We start from the raw sequence: 19,697 nt of genomic DNA, 5'->3' as shown, positions 1-19,697 counted from the left end.
AAAGAAAAAGCCTACGGGTACTCGATGCACTCAAGGCCATCACGCGTAGCCTCATAGCCTCATAAACGGGTGCAGTTGCAAGAAACAAATATTGCTAATGCACCTCGCATAAGGGTTCATGAAAATGAATAGACTCAAATCAGGAGGGTTTGACAATAAAACGAAGCCCGAAGTCGCCCTATGCGCGGCCCTATCCTCTCCAACTTCCCCAAGCCCCAGCAAGCAGCCGCTCCCTGCCCGGAGCGCGGCCTCCCTGTGAGGCGGGGCCGAGACGTCGGTGACGTGCTGACGTCAGGACGTGCGGACGCCCAAGTGTCGTGCGGCGCGGAGCTGGGGTAGCTGCGGCCCCTGTCGCCGCCAGCTTCCTTTGCGTGAGCCGCGGGGTCCGTGTCGGCGCCTTCCGCCCTTCGCCCTTCGCCCTTCGCCCTTCGCCCTTCGCCCTTCGCCCTTCGCCTCGTCCCGGTCTCCCCAGTCCGGCCCGTCATGGTGCTGTCGGCGCGCCTGGCGAGGCCCCGCTGAGCCTCGGCCCGGCGGCTAGCGCGCCTCGGGGTCACCATGCCTACCCGTGAGTGGCCGGCCGAGGGTCGGACCGGGCGGGGAGCGTTGGGAGGCGGCGGCCCGCTGGGCGCGCACTCCGGTGTCGCCGTCCGGCGGGGCGGCGGTGCAGGCGGGCCGGGCCGGGGAGAGCCAGGAAGTGCCGGCGACCGGCCGAGTTAGTTTCGTTTGGGCTTAGGCTTCCACGGTGGGGTGGCGTGGGAGCCCGTTGCACAGACGGGGAAACCGAGGTCCGAGCGCTAAGGACGCACGGCTAGTAAGTGGCAGAGCTGCTAGTAAGCTTGACCTGTGGGACTTGGAAGTCCAGCTCTTTCTCCAGCAGAGCTAAATGGCACTGTATGGAAATGCTGAAAATATCTCCGTCCCATCGCCATTGCCTCCTCACTTGCTCGAGGACCAGGCATCTCCTGGTGGGACGATCCGGCCTGGCCCAGAGCCCTTCCCCGCGGCGCCCGAAGTCCCAGCTGCCCTGACTTTTCTCTGTGACACGTCCCGGGGGTGGAAGCAGGTGCTCTTTGGGGAACTTGTTGGACCCACCGGCTTCAGATCCAACTGGCAGCTGATTGAAATTGCAGGTGTAGGGCTCCTCCCAAGACACGTTGAATAAGATTCTGGAGCTTGGGCCCTGGAATCTGCGTGTCCTTCGTGTTACTGAGCGACCCTGAAGTTTGAAAATTGCTGGATAGTGGAGGCGTTTTGGACAAACAGGGTACTATAACACTACCAACGACAAATTTTAAAACGACCCAGAGAATCACCATGTGACTTTAAACCCGGTGACCTATCTGGATATGTGCAGACTAGGGAAGCTCCTGATTTTGGACGTAGAGCAAGCATGATGATGATTGATTTGAGATTCTTTTCAAGTAGGGCTCTTGCAAGCGTTTCATGCTGTAGAATCTTGAAACACTTGTCGGTATGTTTCCAATTAGTTCATAGTTCTTAGAATTCATAACTTTTCCGAGTTGTCCTTATTTTTGTAGACACATGGGACATTGGATTTCCAGGTCAGCCTCAAATGCATGTTTTGTTCAGTGGTGGGTAAAGAGGAATTATTTCCTGATACTAGAAAGGTTTATGTAATGCTGTTACAAATTTTTAAACAATCTTGATGTAAAGATTACTAATAACTCCTCATATATGTATGGGTAAGGTGGATTTTGTTCTCTTAACCCAGTCCTGTGTGTCCTAAACTTGATGTTCTTGGATTTTTGTATCCCGTACGTATGTCAGCAGTTTATATTTTAATTTTATTCTTCTAGACTGGAGGAATATCATCATCAGTATTAATTGTCAATTTATTGTTCCTAAATTTATATTTATGTTAAGTGAATTAGCAATGTGCTAATCTTTCAGCACAGGGGGTGGGGGAGGAACACCTTTCTTGAAAGTTAAGGCTTCACGTGGACTTTATTGGTAAAATGGCAATTAAACAGAGTTTTTTAGTTATGTTCTAAGGTTATTTAGCCCCATAGAGTGGATAGAGGACTTTTTTTTCCCCTTAATTGTGTGATTTACAATGCAGAATGACACAAGGATGAACCATGGTGTACTTTGCATAGTTAGGATTACAGTATCCGTGACCTGACTGGAGGGCAAGTGAAATATTTGAGTTATCTATCATTGCTGTTAATATTTATTATGGTACAGTTTCTGTGATTGCTTAAAAGTGTGGTACCGATTGGTGGTACACGTGTGAAGTCAGCTGTGTTCATAATTGCCTTTTTCTCTTCTTTTGTGACCAGAACCACCAAAATAGCTGTGATAGGGTATGGATATTAGTACTTCCCAGAAATTCTGCATGTAGAATAAGTAATTTCCAGCAAAATTATTATTTTCTTTAGGGATTTTTTAGGAAAGAACACCCCCCCTGCCCCCCCAGTAAGCGAAGCTTTTTTTCTTTCTAATGTCAAATGAGTTAGGAGGCTCATGTACATGCTCGGCCACTTAATCCTTAAGCGTTTAGTGAAATAAATGTAATGCTTTTCTGTAAAATGAAAGTGTTGGAGATGATCACTAGGGTCTTTTCAGACTCTATAATTCTGAGAGTGACCCTTATTCCAAGTCATAGAATTATTCTGCTCTTGCTATTTTGTTGCTTATTTGGAATATTGATACCCTCAGTCATTGAAACTGGAATTGGTAAGTGGAATCCAGGGGAGCATAGTACACCCCTGAAGGCTGAACGGTGGCATATCTCATGAATGTTAATAGTCACTTCATTGGACTTATTTAGGAGATCCATAGACTCTGTTTTCAGAAAACAGCTACCTGGAAGGATGTGTGACAGGAAGTTGCTGCGACCCAGGAGCAGTTCTGTGGTCATGTCACTGTGTATTTTCAGGCAGTAGTTTGTAATAATCACTAAGCACAGATTTCAAGACTGTTTCACTAAATGATCTTTTCAAATCTATAAACCTGTAATTTGTCACATCATTTCTCTAAAGGCCTTCATTTCATCCTCCTACACCCAAAGGATCATTAAGAAACATTTTGATTGTGAAGATTTTCCGAACTCTGTATCAGAATTTGAGTGGAAGAAACGTTAAAGCTTCTCAATCCAATCACTTTATTTTATTTTGCATATCAGGAGACTGAGACTCGGTGAGTTTCAGTAACTCGGCTAAGGTCACAGGTGGAGTAGAACCAGGATTTGAACACAGACCTGGGATTAGGGTTTGGGTTAGGGTTCCTATCCATAATCACAGTGAGCATAGATAATGTTTATTTTTCCATAGCTAAGTTGATAATAGTTTATGTTTTTAAAAAATTTTCCCTGGAGTTACACTAAGGCAAAAGTGAGCGTGGCCAAAACTTACATCAGACATGTGAACTTAAAAGAATATTTAACATTTTTGCCTTTGCTTCTGTCTTGTCACAGGAATCTGAGCAAAGATTGCCGGGGATTCCAGTGGTATGCTAGGTAGATGCTTGGTTATATAGGTATAGATGTAAACTTTTTAGTAAACTACTTATATGAAAGGGACTCGTTAGCTGACAGATAACTTGTCTCAAAGCAGGTCCAATAAAGTGTGCCCTTTTATTATATATGAAAACATTGTATATTGGCTAAGGGAAACTGCAACTGTTAACCATTCTTTGCTGTTAAACTATACTTTCAGTAATTATTTGTGGGTAATGCTTTCTTTTCTCATTTAGATGTTGGCATTGATATCTGGCCATATTTGTTAGGCTGTGGTAATGTGGTCCATCTGTGTGTGGATTTTTCCATTGATGAGGTTGATTATATTTGACTTATTTTTCAATCCATTCTTATGAAATAAGTGCAGAATATAGGTGAATTGTGAAGTGAGGGATGAATGCTGGTGAAAGTTTTTTCATTTAGAAACACATGACAAGTAAACTTGACCTGTTACACAAAAGACTTGTGAACCTTTTATGTTTGTTCATTCTCTCTCCCTCCCTGCCCCTCACCCCGTTTTCTCCCTCTCCCACCCAGCACCTGTGTACACTGCCAGAGTTATAGCTGAAGAGTTTTCTTTCTCACAGCGACCTTTGGCCTGACATGTTTTGGTTACTACCAGATCTCATCTTTCAATCTGTCCCCACTCATGGGGACACGGGCCTGCATTAAAGATGATGTAGGTCATGGGAGATGAGGCTGGAGAAGGAGAAAGGAGCCAGAATTTGAAGGATGTAAGGTGCTGTGCAATTAACATGACTAAAATTGTGTTCCAGTTGTCACAGTCACAGTTAGTGGCTGTTTTGTAGGCATATTAGCAGTTTCCAACTTAGTGGTTACTTAAAAACTTAAAATTTGCTCTTAGTAATAGAAATTGATTATTGGATATTGATTGTGTACGAGGCAATATACTTTGTGCTTTACAGGAACGATCTTACTTAGTTGTCTCCGACATTGAGGAAGGTCCTATTTGACCAATTATAGAAATGAAAAGATTGGTTCAGGGAAGTAAAGTAACATGCCTAATGACAGTAAGTGGTGGAGCTGGGATTGGAAGTGGATCAGTGTGACTTCACAGTCCCAGTTGTGTTTTCACACTGCACTGCTCTGAGCCGGGCAGGAGTTGAATCTACAGTCCTCAGATCCGATCAGTTTCCTTTAACACTGTCACTTTTGCTTAGCGCTATGCCTGATCACATAATAGGTACTTGGTAAATGTTGAATAAAAGAATGAATTCTAACTGGAGTCGGAGAAGTTATTCTTTGGATACTATAACCTGAAATAACTTTTTTCCCCATAAAAACAGTGTTATAAAAAGTTTTATACTTTATGATTAGATTCTTAGCAGACCTGCCTGAAATATTTGCAAGACCTGAGACAAGAATACAAATGGAGGCCCGCAAATCATAGTCTAAATCCGGGTTTCTCAGTTTTTGCTCTCGATGTCTTGGACTGGATCATTTTTTGTTTGGGAGGTCTAGGGCTTTCCTGTGCATTGTAGGATATTTTTTTTTTTTTTTTTTTTTTTTTTTTTTTTTTTTGCTGTATGCGGGCCTCTCACTGCTGTGGCCTCTCCCGTTGCGGAGCACAGGCTCCGGACACACAGGCTCCGCGGCCATGGCTCGCGGGCCCAGCCGCTCCGCGGCATGTGGGATCTTCCGGGATCGGGGCACGAACCCGTGTCCCCTGCATCGGCAGGCGGACTCTCAACCACTGCGCCACCAGGGAAGCCCGCATTGTAGGATATTTAGCAGCTTCTCTGGCCTCTACCCACTAGAAGCTAGTAGTAATCCTCCCTGTCCCCTAAAGCTGTGACAACCAAAAATGTCTTCAGACATTGCCAAATGTCCCCTGGGTGGGGGGGGCGGATTGTCCCTGGGTTGAGAACCACTGGTCTAAATATTAAATGTTATAGACCAAGCTGTGGCCACAGCCTGGCCTGCTTTCCCAGCCAGGGTCCCTACAATCTGCTCCCCAGAGATTACCTTCTTAACCTGGAGGTCCAAGCAGACTACAGGCCTGATCCAGTCAGCAGTGATCTGTTGGGTCAGGGTGGGGTCTTGCCTACCCTGTCAAGCTTCTTTGGGGAGCCAGAGTGAGAAGGTCCCCCCCTCATTACCTCACTTCCACCTCAGGAGTTTGGTACAGTTCTAAGCACCTCCCAAAGCTATACCACCTGAGTAGAGGGGCAGGTGGGTGGAGGAAGCCGCACTTTCTCGGGAAACTCCATCTGCCTGGACTCCCACTTAGGGTAATTTGGGGTGGGCAACTTCAAAGAAAAACAGCTGCCACCATCTTTCTCTGGTTTCCTAGGATGTGATTTTCAGTATTGTCCCCTCCCTCACCCACACGGACCTCTCTAAAAGGAAAGAAAACTCTGTGTTTTGGGAAGCAGAGGCCCTTTTTTCCCCCGAGTCGAGTGAAGGCACTAGTTCTTAGGGAGAAAGCCACATCTTACCTATTATATAGCTCAACTTAGGTATGGAATGACCCCAGGTCATCTGAATACTGGGTGAGTATTCACAACTACATACTTCATACTACCTTTATGGGGGATGGAAAGGTATGGTATAGAAGTATTATAAAAATCTGTGGTTAAAGATTTGAAGAAGGATTCAAAGTTAACATCAAATATAAGATCAGTATTTGCAGTATTTATACAAATCGGAAAACAAAATACCACCAACCCTCTGTGGTTAAAGCACACACCTATGCTTGTCAAAGTCTAAGTACAAATGATTGATAAAGATTTGGGGGGAAATGGTTCAGTTTTACTAATAAAGAAATGCTAATTAAAAGCTGAAATCATTTTTGGTTTACTGCATTACGGAAGACTTTTTAACAGTAATAGGCAAAGGTGGTGGTGAGGTGCAGTAGAAAAGGCAGAAGTTTAAATTGGTACAATTCTTGGAAAGTAATTTGGCAATATTTTATCAAGTGCTCGATAATGCTTTTATTCATTGACCCAGTAATTTCACTTTGGGGAATCCTTAAGAAATGATTAAAAACATAAACTGCACTAGGATGTCTGCGCTGAGGTGTCTGTCACCGTAATATTTGTAAAATAGTAAAAACCCAGAAACTTTAATATTCAATAGTGGGGAAGTGGTGCAAATATAGAATATTTGAATATTTGAATATAGAACATCCTTGTAAGAAAATATCATACAGCCATTTAAAATACTTATGAAAGCACTGGGATTATGAACTGTTTTTATTTTCTTTTCTATAATTTGTGTCTTCCAGAGTTTCTACAGTTAGCGTATAATCCACAGTCAGAAAGAGGTGCTTAAGTTTTTTTTTTTTTACAACTTTACCATAATTTTTTCAGCATTTTCATAATTCTTTCCAAAACCTAAATGAAACAAAATATTGCCCTGAACTGGTTCTTCCTTTAGCCTGTAGAAAAGAATTTTGGGTAACTGATCAGGTAGTGTTGATTGTGTGTGTATGTATATATATGGCTTAGGAGAACAGTACATTTACTCTCTGATTGCTATTGCTGTCAGGTGATAGCAAATGCTTATCATTGGTGTTTTATTCTGAAAGGAGGAAGAAATAATTTCTGATTTATTAAGTGGTGGTTTCAGTTGTGAAAACCTGAAAGGTTGAGATGAATCACTTTGGGTTTGGTTTATTGGGAGTTTGTAGGCTTTTTTTGTTTTGTTTTGTTTCCCTGAATGATTGTGTATTGTAGAATGAACACAGTTCTAGGGAAGTACGATCACAAAATGAATGTTGGCAATTCCTCCTATGATTAATATGTCAAACCTGTCAAACTTCTTTCATCATTTGTATTTGCCAGGTTTATTCCACTCTTGAAATGAGCCTGCTTTTGCATATGCTCGAAATCAAGCAGGAGCTACTATTAATTTTCCTCTTTCTGTATAGGCTGTCATATCCTCCCTTCTGCATATTTATTTACTGCTTGCTAACTTTAGGTATTATTAGATAGCATGATTCTAATTTTTATTAAAGAAGGAATCACTACTCAGGTTTTTGTCATTGTACCTCTGCATCAAGTTTGCCATATTCTAAAAACTGGGCATTAAACCTTTTGCTCTGCAGTCTTCAAGAGGACTTTCATTCTCCTCAATGCCATTATTTTTGGTTTTATTCTTAGTTGGTGAGTTCATTACCTGAACGCCAGGGTATTTCTGCTGTACTGTATCCAGTACATTTCTGGATAATTCTAAGTGTTCTTCACACCCCTGCTATTTAATCGGCTTTTTGAACAGCTGTCTTGGCAAATTGCTACAAAGTTCTCTGGGCTGTGGTTGCACTTAACTTTAAATGGATCTCACTCCCACTGGGCAGGGAAAATGAAATATAAGATGTTCAAGTTTGCTGTGGTCAATTCCTGGGGCCTTGTAAATGGCAAAAGGTACTGGCCAGGCTAAAGGACTGGTGTGGAAGTTGAAAGGAGTGGTCCGTTTATGACATCGACATAAATTGTTTTTTGAACTTAGTTATAAGTATTTTATTAACTATTTGATCCATTAAATGGAAAATGATAATACTTCTCAGGGAAATTTAGATGCAGTAGAATTTATGTAATTGTGCTTTAGAGGTAGAAATACTTTATGAACATGTGATTAGAATCAGAATCAGAATTAGAATTGCTTCTTGGATTGTTACCCGTTGCTGCAGCTGGTTCCAGAAGGGCATCTACAGAGGAGGGTAGTCCAGGCAGATGTGTAATAGCTAGGATTTTGGGTCTAAGTCCCTATGGGGTTTTCCCATTCTCTTAGCTGGCTGGACTATGTGAACTTCAGGGGTCCAGTTTCTTTTTCAGTTCACAGCCCAGATCAGAAACAGACTTAAATAATTTATCTGCTCCATGCTACCTTTTCCCTTGGTTCCATCCTGCTTCATCACTTGGTCTTCCAAGGATGGGAGCACCTTTGGAAAGCCGCCCCAGGTTTGTCTTACTGCGCCATCTTTACGAAGTGGTACAGCTCAGATCCAGGAGACTGAGGGAAGAAACTGCCCCAGGTCAGTTCTATTTGTATTACCTTTACTAAAGCTCCATCCCCTGGCACAGGATTCTCATTGGGAGTTCCTGAGTATTACGTGTTGTTCTTGACCCGTATTGGAGGGTGGCACAAGGGAAGTTTGAGCTACTGCTAGACCTCAGTTTTCAGAATGTCTTCCATGGAAATATAATAGGGACTGCTGTGTGGAGAGGGTGCTGAAGAGACTGAGCACGTAGGCCTCTCGACCTGAGCCAGCTTCAGCCAGGCCAGCTCTGTTTTTAATCTGTCTTATGGTAAGATTCTGCATCCAATTTCAGGAGGTAAATAACATTGGCTCCTTTTTAAAAAGTTTGAAATTTATGGTCTTAGACATTAGAATATGCCTTCTGACAAGAATGTAAGATATTTTAGAATCAAAAGCTTAGGAACCTAGAGGCAAAACCAAAGTCATTTAGCTGATGGTGCCTCACCCGCTTTTGCTCTAACGACCTCTAGGAATGGAGCTGTCTCGTCTCTCCTTGGAGGCGTTCCGGTCATAGGCGCCGTCTGTATACTCTTGGAGTCACAAACATTCTCTTTCAGTCTTATTTTCCTGTTGGATTTCTCTTAGGGATTGATTCACTCAGCAGATTATTTTAGTGCCTACATGTGCAAGGCTGTGATCGGTGGGGAATATGGAGATGAATAAAGCAGTGCCTAGCTTTAAAAAGTTTATCCAGTTTATAGAAGCTTGTGTAGATGGCTATCACACAAAGAAGGAAGTGCAGGCCCCCTGAGACAGTGCTGTGGGGTTCCCAGAAAGACCGCAAGGAGAAGGCGAGTGGAAGATGACGTCCTCAGCCTGAGTAGTTACCAGAGGTGAGAGTGTGGGTTTGGAGAAGATGTTTAAGTTGAGTCACGCAGGTGGAAGTAACCAACAGCTGGCGGGAGTAAGTCATTGGTGCTGGAGAGCATGACGACTTGAAGGCCATATGTATATTTGGTAATTCCGTCTTTTAAGCAACACATACTTATCAATGCCTAGTATGTGCCAGCTATTACAGGCACTGAGGCCACAGCAGTGCCTCATACTAGACACGTGGGCATCACCCCGGACATCTTCTCTGCTCTCATGAAGCTTAGTCTGGTGAGGAAGACAAGTGCTGACCAGACACTTATCTTCCTCACCAGACTAATTACAAGCACCTAATGCCAGTTTCCTTTGCCAACGTATATATAGCTTTTGATACAGTAGGTGGCTCATGGTACACATTCGGTATATATTTGTAGAGTGACTCAAATTACTAAAGGAGAAACACAGGTTGCTATGGAAACACATGAGAGAGGTTGGAGGGAGAACAGTTAGAGGTTATTAGAATACAGTAGTTTGAGTGGCGGGCTTTGGGACTTGGATGATAGTAGTGGGATGGATCGCAGTGTACAAATCCGAATATTGTTGAGAAAGTACAATTCATAGGATTAATTGGATGAGGGGTTGAGGGAGAAGGAGTCAGGATTCACTCCCAGATTTCAGGCTTGATCATTTGGGTGAACTGCTCTGGTATGATACAGGGACTTTCTGGAGAATGAGCTGTTCGGGAGACTTGAGATGGCCGGTGAGTCCATCGTAGGGTATGTTAAGTGTGTGGTGCCTTACAGGACTTTCAGGGTACATTTGTAGGAATAACAGTGGATGAAATTACTAAAGGATAGGTTGTAAAGAGAGGAAAGATGCTGAGGCAGGTCCTCGAGGAACATGTTCATTTAAGGATGGAATCGGCAGAGGGAGCAGGTGGAACATTGTTAAAACAAATGCTTGCACGACGAGAACTAGGTAAGACTCACGACAGTCCGTTTATTTATAGAAGCGCTGGAAGCATTTCAATGTAGCAAGGAAAAGAAGCTGGACAGTCTCTTACTGTTTGATGTGAAGCTTTGACAATGATAGTTTATGAAGTGTTAGGGAAAAAAAATCTTACTTTAAAACCTTAAAGATGATTGTATGTCTTAATTGTGGTATGTACTGTCCTGTACTTATGTCATTAACTTGTCACTGCTTCCTAGCTGAGGGGAGAGATTGTCAAATTATTCTTGGTTGAGAGGATATAAACTCTTCTATAATTCCTGGGTAGACAAGCTAAATTGTGCAATTTGCGGGTAGAAATTAGGGAAGCTCCACATATGTAATCTAAAACTTTCATATAGAACTAAACTATTAGTAACTTTTCATCCCATGCTGTCTTTGAGTCTCACTGTTACGCGTATTTGTGGAAGAACCGAATGCTTTGCTCGTGGCTGATACAATGCTTATGTAAACTTCCTGAGGAACTGCTTTACTTCAAACAAAGAACCGGGGGGGGGCATTTAGAGACTGGAGCTGTCACCTGAGAGCATCAGTTAGCTCTTTGAGTGTTGAGCACCACATTCTCCCCCCACGCAGCTGATACTCCTCTTTTTTCCCTTCCCTATCCATCGCTTTCTGCGTATTGACTCAGTGACATGGAGTAAACAGCCTCTATTCTCTTTTCAGCAGCAAAGAAATATTGCTGCTCTTTTTGCTGCCTGCCCTGATAGCGTACAGCAACATGCTGGTTAAGGGCTGAAAATTTTTAAAAGCTTTCTATCCAGTGGTTTCAAGAACATGAAGGAGGGGTGAGTAACAGTTAAGCGTGGTTTGGCTGCAGAGCTTTTGCTGGAATGGCAGTTGATTCCACCATTCTTAATTTTTTAAATCTAAAATTTCACTGTATTCAACCTTGCTAAAGAATCTGAATATTTACACAAAAGTGAGATGATTTTCTCTTGTTCCCTTTTAATTTTCAAGAGTGAATAGTTTCTTTTTGTAGTTGTAGTAATAACATGGATACTACAGGTGTGTATAGATTTCCAGGTTCTCCCTTTGTGTATAAATGCCACAGAAAGTTGCCATGTTTTTTATTTCTTCCATGCATTCGTTGTTATGTCTTACCTTTGAACTTGAGGAAGATATAGTGATACATTGAAATCTTTGGGTAGCATCAGATTTTGGTGTATGATTCATTAAAAAAAGATATTAGAGAAGATTAGATTGCCTTCTTAAAGAGTTTTGATTAACATAAAAGTCAGTTGTGCATGCTGTGACCATAATGTGTATAATAAATTAAAAGAATACCTAATTTAAAGAAGTCTTAGGCTTTTGACATTGACATTTTGACATTCAACCAAGTGAATACAAAATGTTTAGAGTCTTTATGCTTTAGCTGGAAGTTTTGGGGAGACTGTGTCAAGCACTGAACCTTGAAGGTTTAAATTAGTAGCTTAATGTTTTTTAAGTTAAACTTTGTACTTAGCTAGACCCACTCAGCAAGTCCTGTGTTATATTTTCCTACCTTCAAACTTTGGATAGAGAAATTAAATATATATTCTGTTTAGATACATAATGAGACTGTTCCCTGTCTTTCCCTTTACTGTTTAATCAGGAAATTTAATCATCTCAATTCAAATGAAAATCTTCAACATATGGCATAGACACCGTGGGTGTTGTGAAATCTGTAAGAAGAATCAATGCCGTTGGTATATTGAATGTATTTGTTCTGAAAATAATTTTGGAAGTTACAAACACCCCAGATTTAACCCTTTTGTTACTCTAATAAGGAAATAAGAATTTGTTAAAATTTAAGTCGTTGGGGAATTTTAATGCTGTTTTGAATTTTGCCTGAAATAACTCATATCCTACTTTTGAAATATTCAGAGAATTTTTAATTAAAAATAATTCAAACATCTGGTTCACTGAGAAAGATCCTAGTCATTGTCTATGGTGGATTCTTTATGTTTGTAATGGTGACAAGTTAGTATCTTTTGATTTAAGGGTTTATTTTCCTGACTACAGTGCCTTAGCTCGTTTAAGCAGAAATTGGATTTGTTGGTGTTTTTTTGTTTTTGTTTTTGTTTTGTTTTAAGAACTTAGCTAAAAATCTGCAGAAAACCCCACCTTTATCTTTTTTCAATATCCAGGTTTTCATTGTGGACAGTAGGGTAGCAGTAGGATTTTTGGTTGTTTTTTTTTTTTTTGCGGTACGCGGGCCTCTCACTGTTGTGGCCTCTCCTGTTGCGGAGCACAGGCTCCAGACGCGCAGGCTCAGTGGCCATGGCTCATGGGCCTAGCTGCTCTGTGGCATGTGGGATCTTCACGGACCGGGGCACAAACCCGTGTCCCCTGCATCGGCAGGCGGACTCACAACCACTGCGCCACCAGGGAAGCCCTAGCAGTAGGGTTTTAAACTATGACCTTAGTATTACAAATACTTACTAAGGTCACAGTAAGTATACTGATGGAAATAATTGATTTTTAAAAAGAACTGTATTGAGATATATAATTTGAATACCTGTATTAAGTATATGGAAAGACTTGATATTTATGTAAAATAAAAACTGTACAAATTACCTGAGCAGTGATTACAAATGTAAAATCCTAGATGCCCAGCCTTTCTTTTCCCCCAGATTTTGATTCAGTAGGACTCACAATTCGATAAATTGCACGGTGTTAGGAAACGTGCTAAAATTAAAGATACTGAGTGGCAAGGTTCTAAAATTCTAGTTCTTTTTAACCTCTTTATTATAAATCAGATATTTTTTCCTCTGGATTTTAAAACTTACACAGTATATTTTTAAATGTAAAAATCTGAGATCATCCAGTACCAGATTATCATAATCCCCAAACGAGTGTTTTAATTTCTAGAGGGGAGAATTAACTGGACTTTTTCCTCTGCATGCCCAAATTATAATAAAGCAAAGGATTCCCACCTTATTTCTACAAAGTAAAATTGGGTTGTAGCTTCAAAACTGAAACTTGCTTTAAGTATGGATTTGCTGCTAGAGTTTTGTGAAAGTTTACATATAAATGCTTCTATTATTTTCCTTGTTAGTTTTGGGAGTATTTCATTGTTACAAGCTGAAACTCACAGTGCACAGTGGATAGGGAAGCTTTAAGACATCCTAAACAGCGGTTGTCATGTGGCTGTGATTTTTGTAAAGTAATGAGGTTCTCTCCCCCTTTTTTCAGTGGCTGAGCTCCATACAGCTCTTGTTTGTTGTCAGGTGTGCTGGGAATTCACCAGTAAGTTTTTGTGGGGGCAATCTAATAGCCTAACAAAAGCTTCTCATTTTTCCTTTCATGATGTTCTTGTATTCTTAGGGATATTTTAGAGCTCAGAGTAACCTACAGTAGGAAAAGAAGACACTTTCTAGAAGTGGGAAGTTTTGTAATATGACAGGTTATCAGGCAGGGTGTCACTTCTCCATTCTCTACCATCTGACTCAATGGAGAGCTTGGTAACAAGAGTATAATCTTTGGGCGGCTGTGAAATATTTTGACTGTGTTGCTCTACTGTCCATATTAAACAGTTCAGCTTATGTAAAAAAAAAAAAAAAAAAGCCATCTCAGGAAGGCAGTACAGTATAGAAACTCTTAAGAGCACAGGCTCTTAAGTGGATCCACCACTTCTAGGTGTGTGACCTTGGACAGATTACTTTTATCTTTCTGATTTCCTATAGATGTTGATACCTACCTCATACAGTTCTGAGCATTAAGGAAGATAAAATCTGGAATATAGTAGATGCTCAAATATTGGTTGAATGCATTCTGGAAGAATCATACTGGCAAATAAGGAATAGATAAGCACAGGGTATTCCTGGGGTAGGTCTTCTCGTTTTCAAACAAAAGTTCTTTCTTTTCATGGCTCAGTTATTTGGTATGCCACTAAATTCTCTGAAGGCTGACTTAAAGTCATTTTGGCATTTGAGTTGATTTCAGGAATGGTACATATCTTAATATCTAGCAAATACAGAATTTACTGGTCTACATGTTATATGAAATCTTACTTGTGTTAGTTTTTCAAAGCTGCCATATACAAGGTACCATAAGCCAAGTGGCTTAAGACAACAGAATATTCTCACAGTTCTGGAACCTAGCAGTCTGAAATAAGGTGTGGGCAGGGCCATGCTCCCCCATAAGTTTCTAGGGAAGGATCCTTCCTTGCCTCTTCTAGCTCTGGTGTCTGCTGGCAAGCCTTAGAGTTCCTTGGTTTGTGGCAGCATGAATCTAATCTCTTCCTGTCTTCAGTGTGGCCTTCTTCCCTGTGTGTCTCCTCTTTCTCATCCACTTGTCTTCTCTTTCTCTTTATGAGGGTACCAGTCTTTGGATTAAGGGCCCGCCCTAATCCAGGATGACCTCCTTTTAATTTGATTCCATGTGCAAAAACTCTGTTTCCAAATAAGGTCACGTTCACAGGTATTGGGGTTAGGACTTCAACATATCTTTTTTGTGGGAACACAGTTCAACCTGCAACGTTTGTCCATTGCTTTAAAAAGTTAGCTTCTTTTACCTTCTCTAATCTTCCAAGTATTCTTGACTAGTAAATGGACAACTTTGTTATCACAGATTAATGTTCTTGAGCCTCACAGTTCAGAACCCTCCCACTGTCTTGATTGTTAACCCATTACCTTGGTTTTCCAGGTAAAGAATTATGCTTCACTTTCAGCTCTTTGTCCTGTTTCAGTAGTTTGTTGCAAATTCTTTTTAAAGTGCCTTTTGTCTCATACTTTCTTTACCAACTCAATGTTATGAGTTATGTTTGAAATTGTTGAACCTACTATTTTATAATTTACAATAGATTTCAATTCCAGGAGCCTTTTGTAACTGGAACGCATGTTATCTTGCTGCTGAGTGCATCTTATCTGTAGTACTTTTTATGAAGACAAGGTATTCTATACAGATAGAATAGTGTGAACAGGTGCATGGGGATGAATAGGTTTGGGGCTTGATTTAAGAACTGTGAATATTCACAGTTTTTATCTGGGAAGTAAGGCTGAAAAGGTAGAGACTGCGCCCAGGTTCATCTCCAAAACCAGCCTAACAATGAAGTGTAAATAAATTGGGGAGATCTTTATTTTGGTAAAGTGTAACTGACTTCACTTTTTAAATCTTTAAATAAATGTGTGTGTGTGTAGCTAAAATGAGCTATTAAATTTATCATATACATTTTGTAAATAAGTGATTTGGGTTTTTGTAGGTATGCTCTGAATGAACTATCTTATAATTTGTCTAATCGTGGATACTATTTTAGTAACCTTTTCCATTATATTCCATTATATTCTCATATATTTCTGGCATACAATAAAATGTCCTGTAGTCATATTCTTTCTGTGTTAACTTTGCCTTATATAAACTTCACAGCCTTTCAAAGGCATTTGGAAAATGTCAGTTTTTTTTTTTTTTTAACTTTCACAAAATGGAAATATCACAGTCAGATAGCTTCTGAGGAGAAATAGAAGGCTTTTATTGTGAGTCAAGGTTTGAACTTTATTTATTTATTTATTTATTATTATTTTCTTTTTATTAGTCATCCATTTTATACACATCAGTGTATACATGTCAATCCCAATCGCCCAATTCATCACACCACCACCCCGGCCCCCCCGCCGCTTCCCCCCATGGTGTCCATACGTTTCTTTCTCTACTTCTGTGTCTCAATTTCTGCCCTGCAAAACGGTTCATCTGTACCATTTGTCTAGGTTCCATATATATGCATTAATATACAATATTTGTTTTTCTCTTTCTGACTTACTTCACTCTGTATGATGGTCTCTAGATGCATCCAACTCTCTACAAATGACCCAATTTCATTCCTTTTTATGGCTGAGTAATATTCCATTCTGTATACGTACCACATCTTCTTTATCCATTCATCTGTCGATGGGCATTTAGGTTGCTTCCATGACCTGGCTATTGTAAATAGTGATGCAGTGAACATTGGGGTGCATGTGTCTTTTTTAATTATGCTTTTCTCTGGGTATATGCCCAATAGTGGGATTGCTGGGTCATATGGTAATTCTGTTTTTGGTTTTTAAGGAACCTCCGTACTGTTCTCCATAGTGGCTGTATCGATTTACATTCCCACCAACAGTGCAAGAGGGTTCCCTTTTCTCCACACCCTCTCTAGCATTTGTTGTTTGTAGATTTTCTGATGATGCCCATTCTAACCAGTGTGAAGTGATAACTCACTGTAGTTTTGATTTTCATTTCTCTGATAATTAGTGATGTTGAGCATCTTTTCATGTGCCTCTTGGCCATCTGCATGTCTTCTTTGGAGAAATGTCTGTTTTGGTCTTCTGCCCAGTTTTGGATTGGATTGTTTGTTTTTTTGATATTGAGCTGCATGAGCTGTTTATATATTTTGAAGATTAATCCTTTGTCTATTGATTTGTTTGCAAATATTTTATCCCATTCTGAGTGTTGTCTTTTTGTCTTCTTTATAGTTTCGTTGGCTGTGCAAAAGCTTTTAAGTTTCATTGGGTCCCATTTGTTTATTTTTGTTTTTATTTCCTTTACTCTAGGAGGTGGGTCAAAAAAGATATTGCTGTGATTTATGTTGAAGAGTGTTCTTATGTTTTCCTCTAAGAGTTTTATAGTGTCCAGTCTTACATTTAGGTCTTTGATTCATTTTGAGTTTATTTTTGTGTATGGTGTTAGGGAGTGTTCCAACTTCATTCTTTTACATGTAGCTGTCCAGTTTTCCCAGCACCACTTATTGAAGAGGCTGTCTTTTCTCCTTTGTGAACTCTTGCCTCCTTTATCAAAGATAAGGTGACCATATGTGCATGGGTTTAACTCTGAGCTTTCTATCCTGTTCCATTGATCTATATTTCTGTTTTTGTGCCAGTACCATATTGTCTTGATTACTGTAGCTTTGTAATATAGTCTGAAGTCAGGGAGTCTGATTCCTCCAACTCCGTTTTTTCTCTTAAGACTGCTTTGGCTATTCGGGGTCTTTTGTGTCTCCATACAAATTTTAAGATTTTTTTGTTCTAGTTCTGTAAAAAATGCCACTGGTAATTTAATAGGGATTGCATTGAATCTGTAGATTGCTTTGGGTAGTATAGTCATTTTCACAATATTGATTCTTCCAATCCAAGAACATGGTATATCTCTCCATCTGTTGGTATCATCTTTAATTCTTTCATCAGTGTCTTATAGTTTTCTGCATACAGGTCTTTTGTCTCCCTAGGTAGGTTTATTCCTAGGTATTTTATTCTTTTTGTTGCAATGGTAAATGGGAGTGTTTCCTTAACTTCTCTTTCAGATTTTTCATCATTAGTGTATAGGAATGTAAGAGATTTCTGTGCATTAATTTTGTAGCCTACAACTTTACCAAATTTGTTGATTAGCTCTAGTAGTTTTCTGGTGGCAGCTTTAGGATTCTCTATGTATATAGTATCATGTCATCTGCAAACAGTGACAGTTTTACTTCTTCTTTTCCAATTGGTATTTCTTTTTCTTCTCTGATTGCCATGGCTAGGACTTCCAAAACTATGTTGAATAATAGTGGTAAGAGTGGACATCCTTGTCTTGTTCCTGATCTTCGAGGAAATGCTTTCAGTTTTTCACCATTGAGAATGATGTTTGCTGTGGGTTTGTCATATATGGCCTGTATTATGTTGAAGTAGGTTCCCTCTATGCCCACTTTTGGGAGAGTTTTTATCATAAATGGGTGTTGAATTTTGTCAAAAGCTTTTTCTGCATCTATTGAGATGATCATATGGTTTTTATTCTTCAGTTTGTTAATATGGTGTATCACATTGATTGATTTGCATATACTGAAGAATCCTTGCATCTCTGGGATAAATCCCACTTGATCATGGTGTATGATCCTTTTAGTGTGTTGTTGGATCGTGTTTGCTAGTATTTTGTTAAGGATTTTTGCATCTATATTCATCAGTGATATTGGTCTGTAATTTTCTTTTTTTGTAGTATCTTTGTCTGGTTTTGGTATCAGGGTGATGGTGGCCTCATAGAATGAGTTTGGGAGTTTTCCTTCCTCTGCAATTTTTTGTAAGAGTTTGAGAAGGATGGGTGTTAGCTCTTCTCTAAATGTTTGATAGAATTCACCTGTGAGGCCATCTGGTCCTGGACTTTTGTTTGTTGGAAGATTTTTAATCAGTTTAATGAAACAGTTTCAATTTCATTACTTTGTGATTAGTCTGTTCATATCTTCTATTTCTTCCTGGTTCAGTCTTGGAAGGTTATACCTTTCTAAGAATTTGTCCATTTCTTCCAGGTTGTCCATTTTATTGGCATAGAGTTGCTTGTAGTAGTCTGTTAGGATGCTTTGTATTTCTGCCGTGTCTGTTGTAACTTCTCCTTTTTCATTTCTAATTTTATTGATTTGAGCCCTCTCCCTCTTTCTCTTGATGAGTCTGGCTAATGGTTTATCAATTTTGTTTATCTTCTCAAAGAACCAACTTTTCGTTTTATTGATCTTTGCTATTCTTTTCTTTGTTTCTATGTCATTTATTTCTGCTCTGATCTTTATGATTTCTTTCCTTCTGATAAGTTTGGGTTCTGTTTGTTCTTTCTCTCGTTCCTCTAGGTGTAACGTTAGATTGTTTATTTGAGATTTTTCTTGTTTCTTGAGGTAGGCTTGTATTGCTATAAACTTCCCTCTTAGAATTGCTTTTGCTACATCCCATAGGTTTTGGATTGTCATGTTTTCATTGTCATTTGTCTCTAGGTATTTTTTTATTTTCTCTGATTTCTTCAGTGATCTCTTGGTTATTTAGTAATGTATTGTTTAGCCTCCATGTGTTTGTGTTTTTTACCTTTTTTTCCTTGTAATTGATTTCTAATCTCATAGCGTTGTGGTCAGAAAAGATGCTTGATATGATTTCAGTTTCCTTAAATTTACTGAGGCTTGACTTGTGACCCACAATGTGATCTATCCTGGAGAATGTTCCATGCGCACTTGGGAAGAAAGTGTAATCTGCTGTTTTGGGATGGAATGTCCTATGAATATCATTTAAATCTATCTGGTCTTTTGTGTCATTGAAAGCTTGTGTTTCCTTGTTAATTTTCTGTTTGGATGATCTTTCCATTGGTGTAAGTGAGGTGTTAAAGTCCCCCACTATTATTGTGTTACTGTCGGTTTCCTCTTTTAGAGCTGTTAGCAGTTGCCTTATGTATTGAGGTGCTCCTATGCTGGGTGCATATATATTGATAATTGTTATATCTTCTTGGATTGATCCCTTGATCATTATGTAGTGTCCTTCCTGTCTCTTGTAACATTCTTTTTGTGTGTGTGTGTGGTATGCGGGCCTCTCACTGTTGTGGCCTCTCCCGTTGTGGAGCATAGGCTCCGGACGCGCAGGCTCAGCGGCCATGGCTCACGGGCCCAGCCACTCCATGGCATGTGGGATCTTCCCAGACCGGGGCACGAACCCGTGTCCCCTG

General features: G+C 40.1%; 1 protein-coding gene across 3 annotated transcripts in view; it reads left to right on the top strand.

Moving 5' to 3' along the window:
• Window positions 1-297: 297 nt before the first annotated feature.
• The window catches only part of EFR3A (EFR3 homolog A), a 90,039-nt gene continuing 70,639 nt past the window's right edge, over window positions 298-19,697 (top strand). The window contains exon 1 of one of the 3 annotated variants that reach the window (XM_082601303.1): window positions 298-565. In XM_082601303.1, the coding sequence (XP_082457429.1) occupies window positions 556-565 (10 nt within the window). In that variant the 5' untranslated portion in view covers window positions 298-555. Of the gene's footprint in view, window positions 566-651; window positions 812-19,697 lie in introns of those variants that run through there. The other 2 variants (XM_082601304.1, XM_082601306.1) reach the window with 2 other exon arrangements.

The sequence above is a fragment of the Mesoplodon mirus genome (assembly GCF_964341445.2).
Source record: "Mesoplodon mirus genome assembly, chromosome: 16".
NCBI classification, from domain to species: domain Eukaryota; kingdom Metazoa; phylum Chordata; class Mammalia; order Artiodactyla; family Ziphiidae; genus Mesoplodon; species Mesoplodon mirus.
Note: the sequence above shows the minus strand (reverse complement) of the source record. Positions and strands in the feature narration are given on the sequence as shown.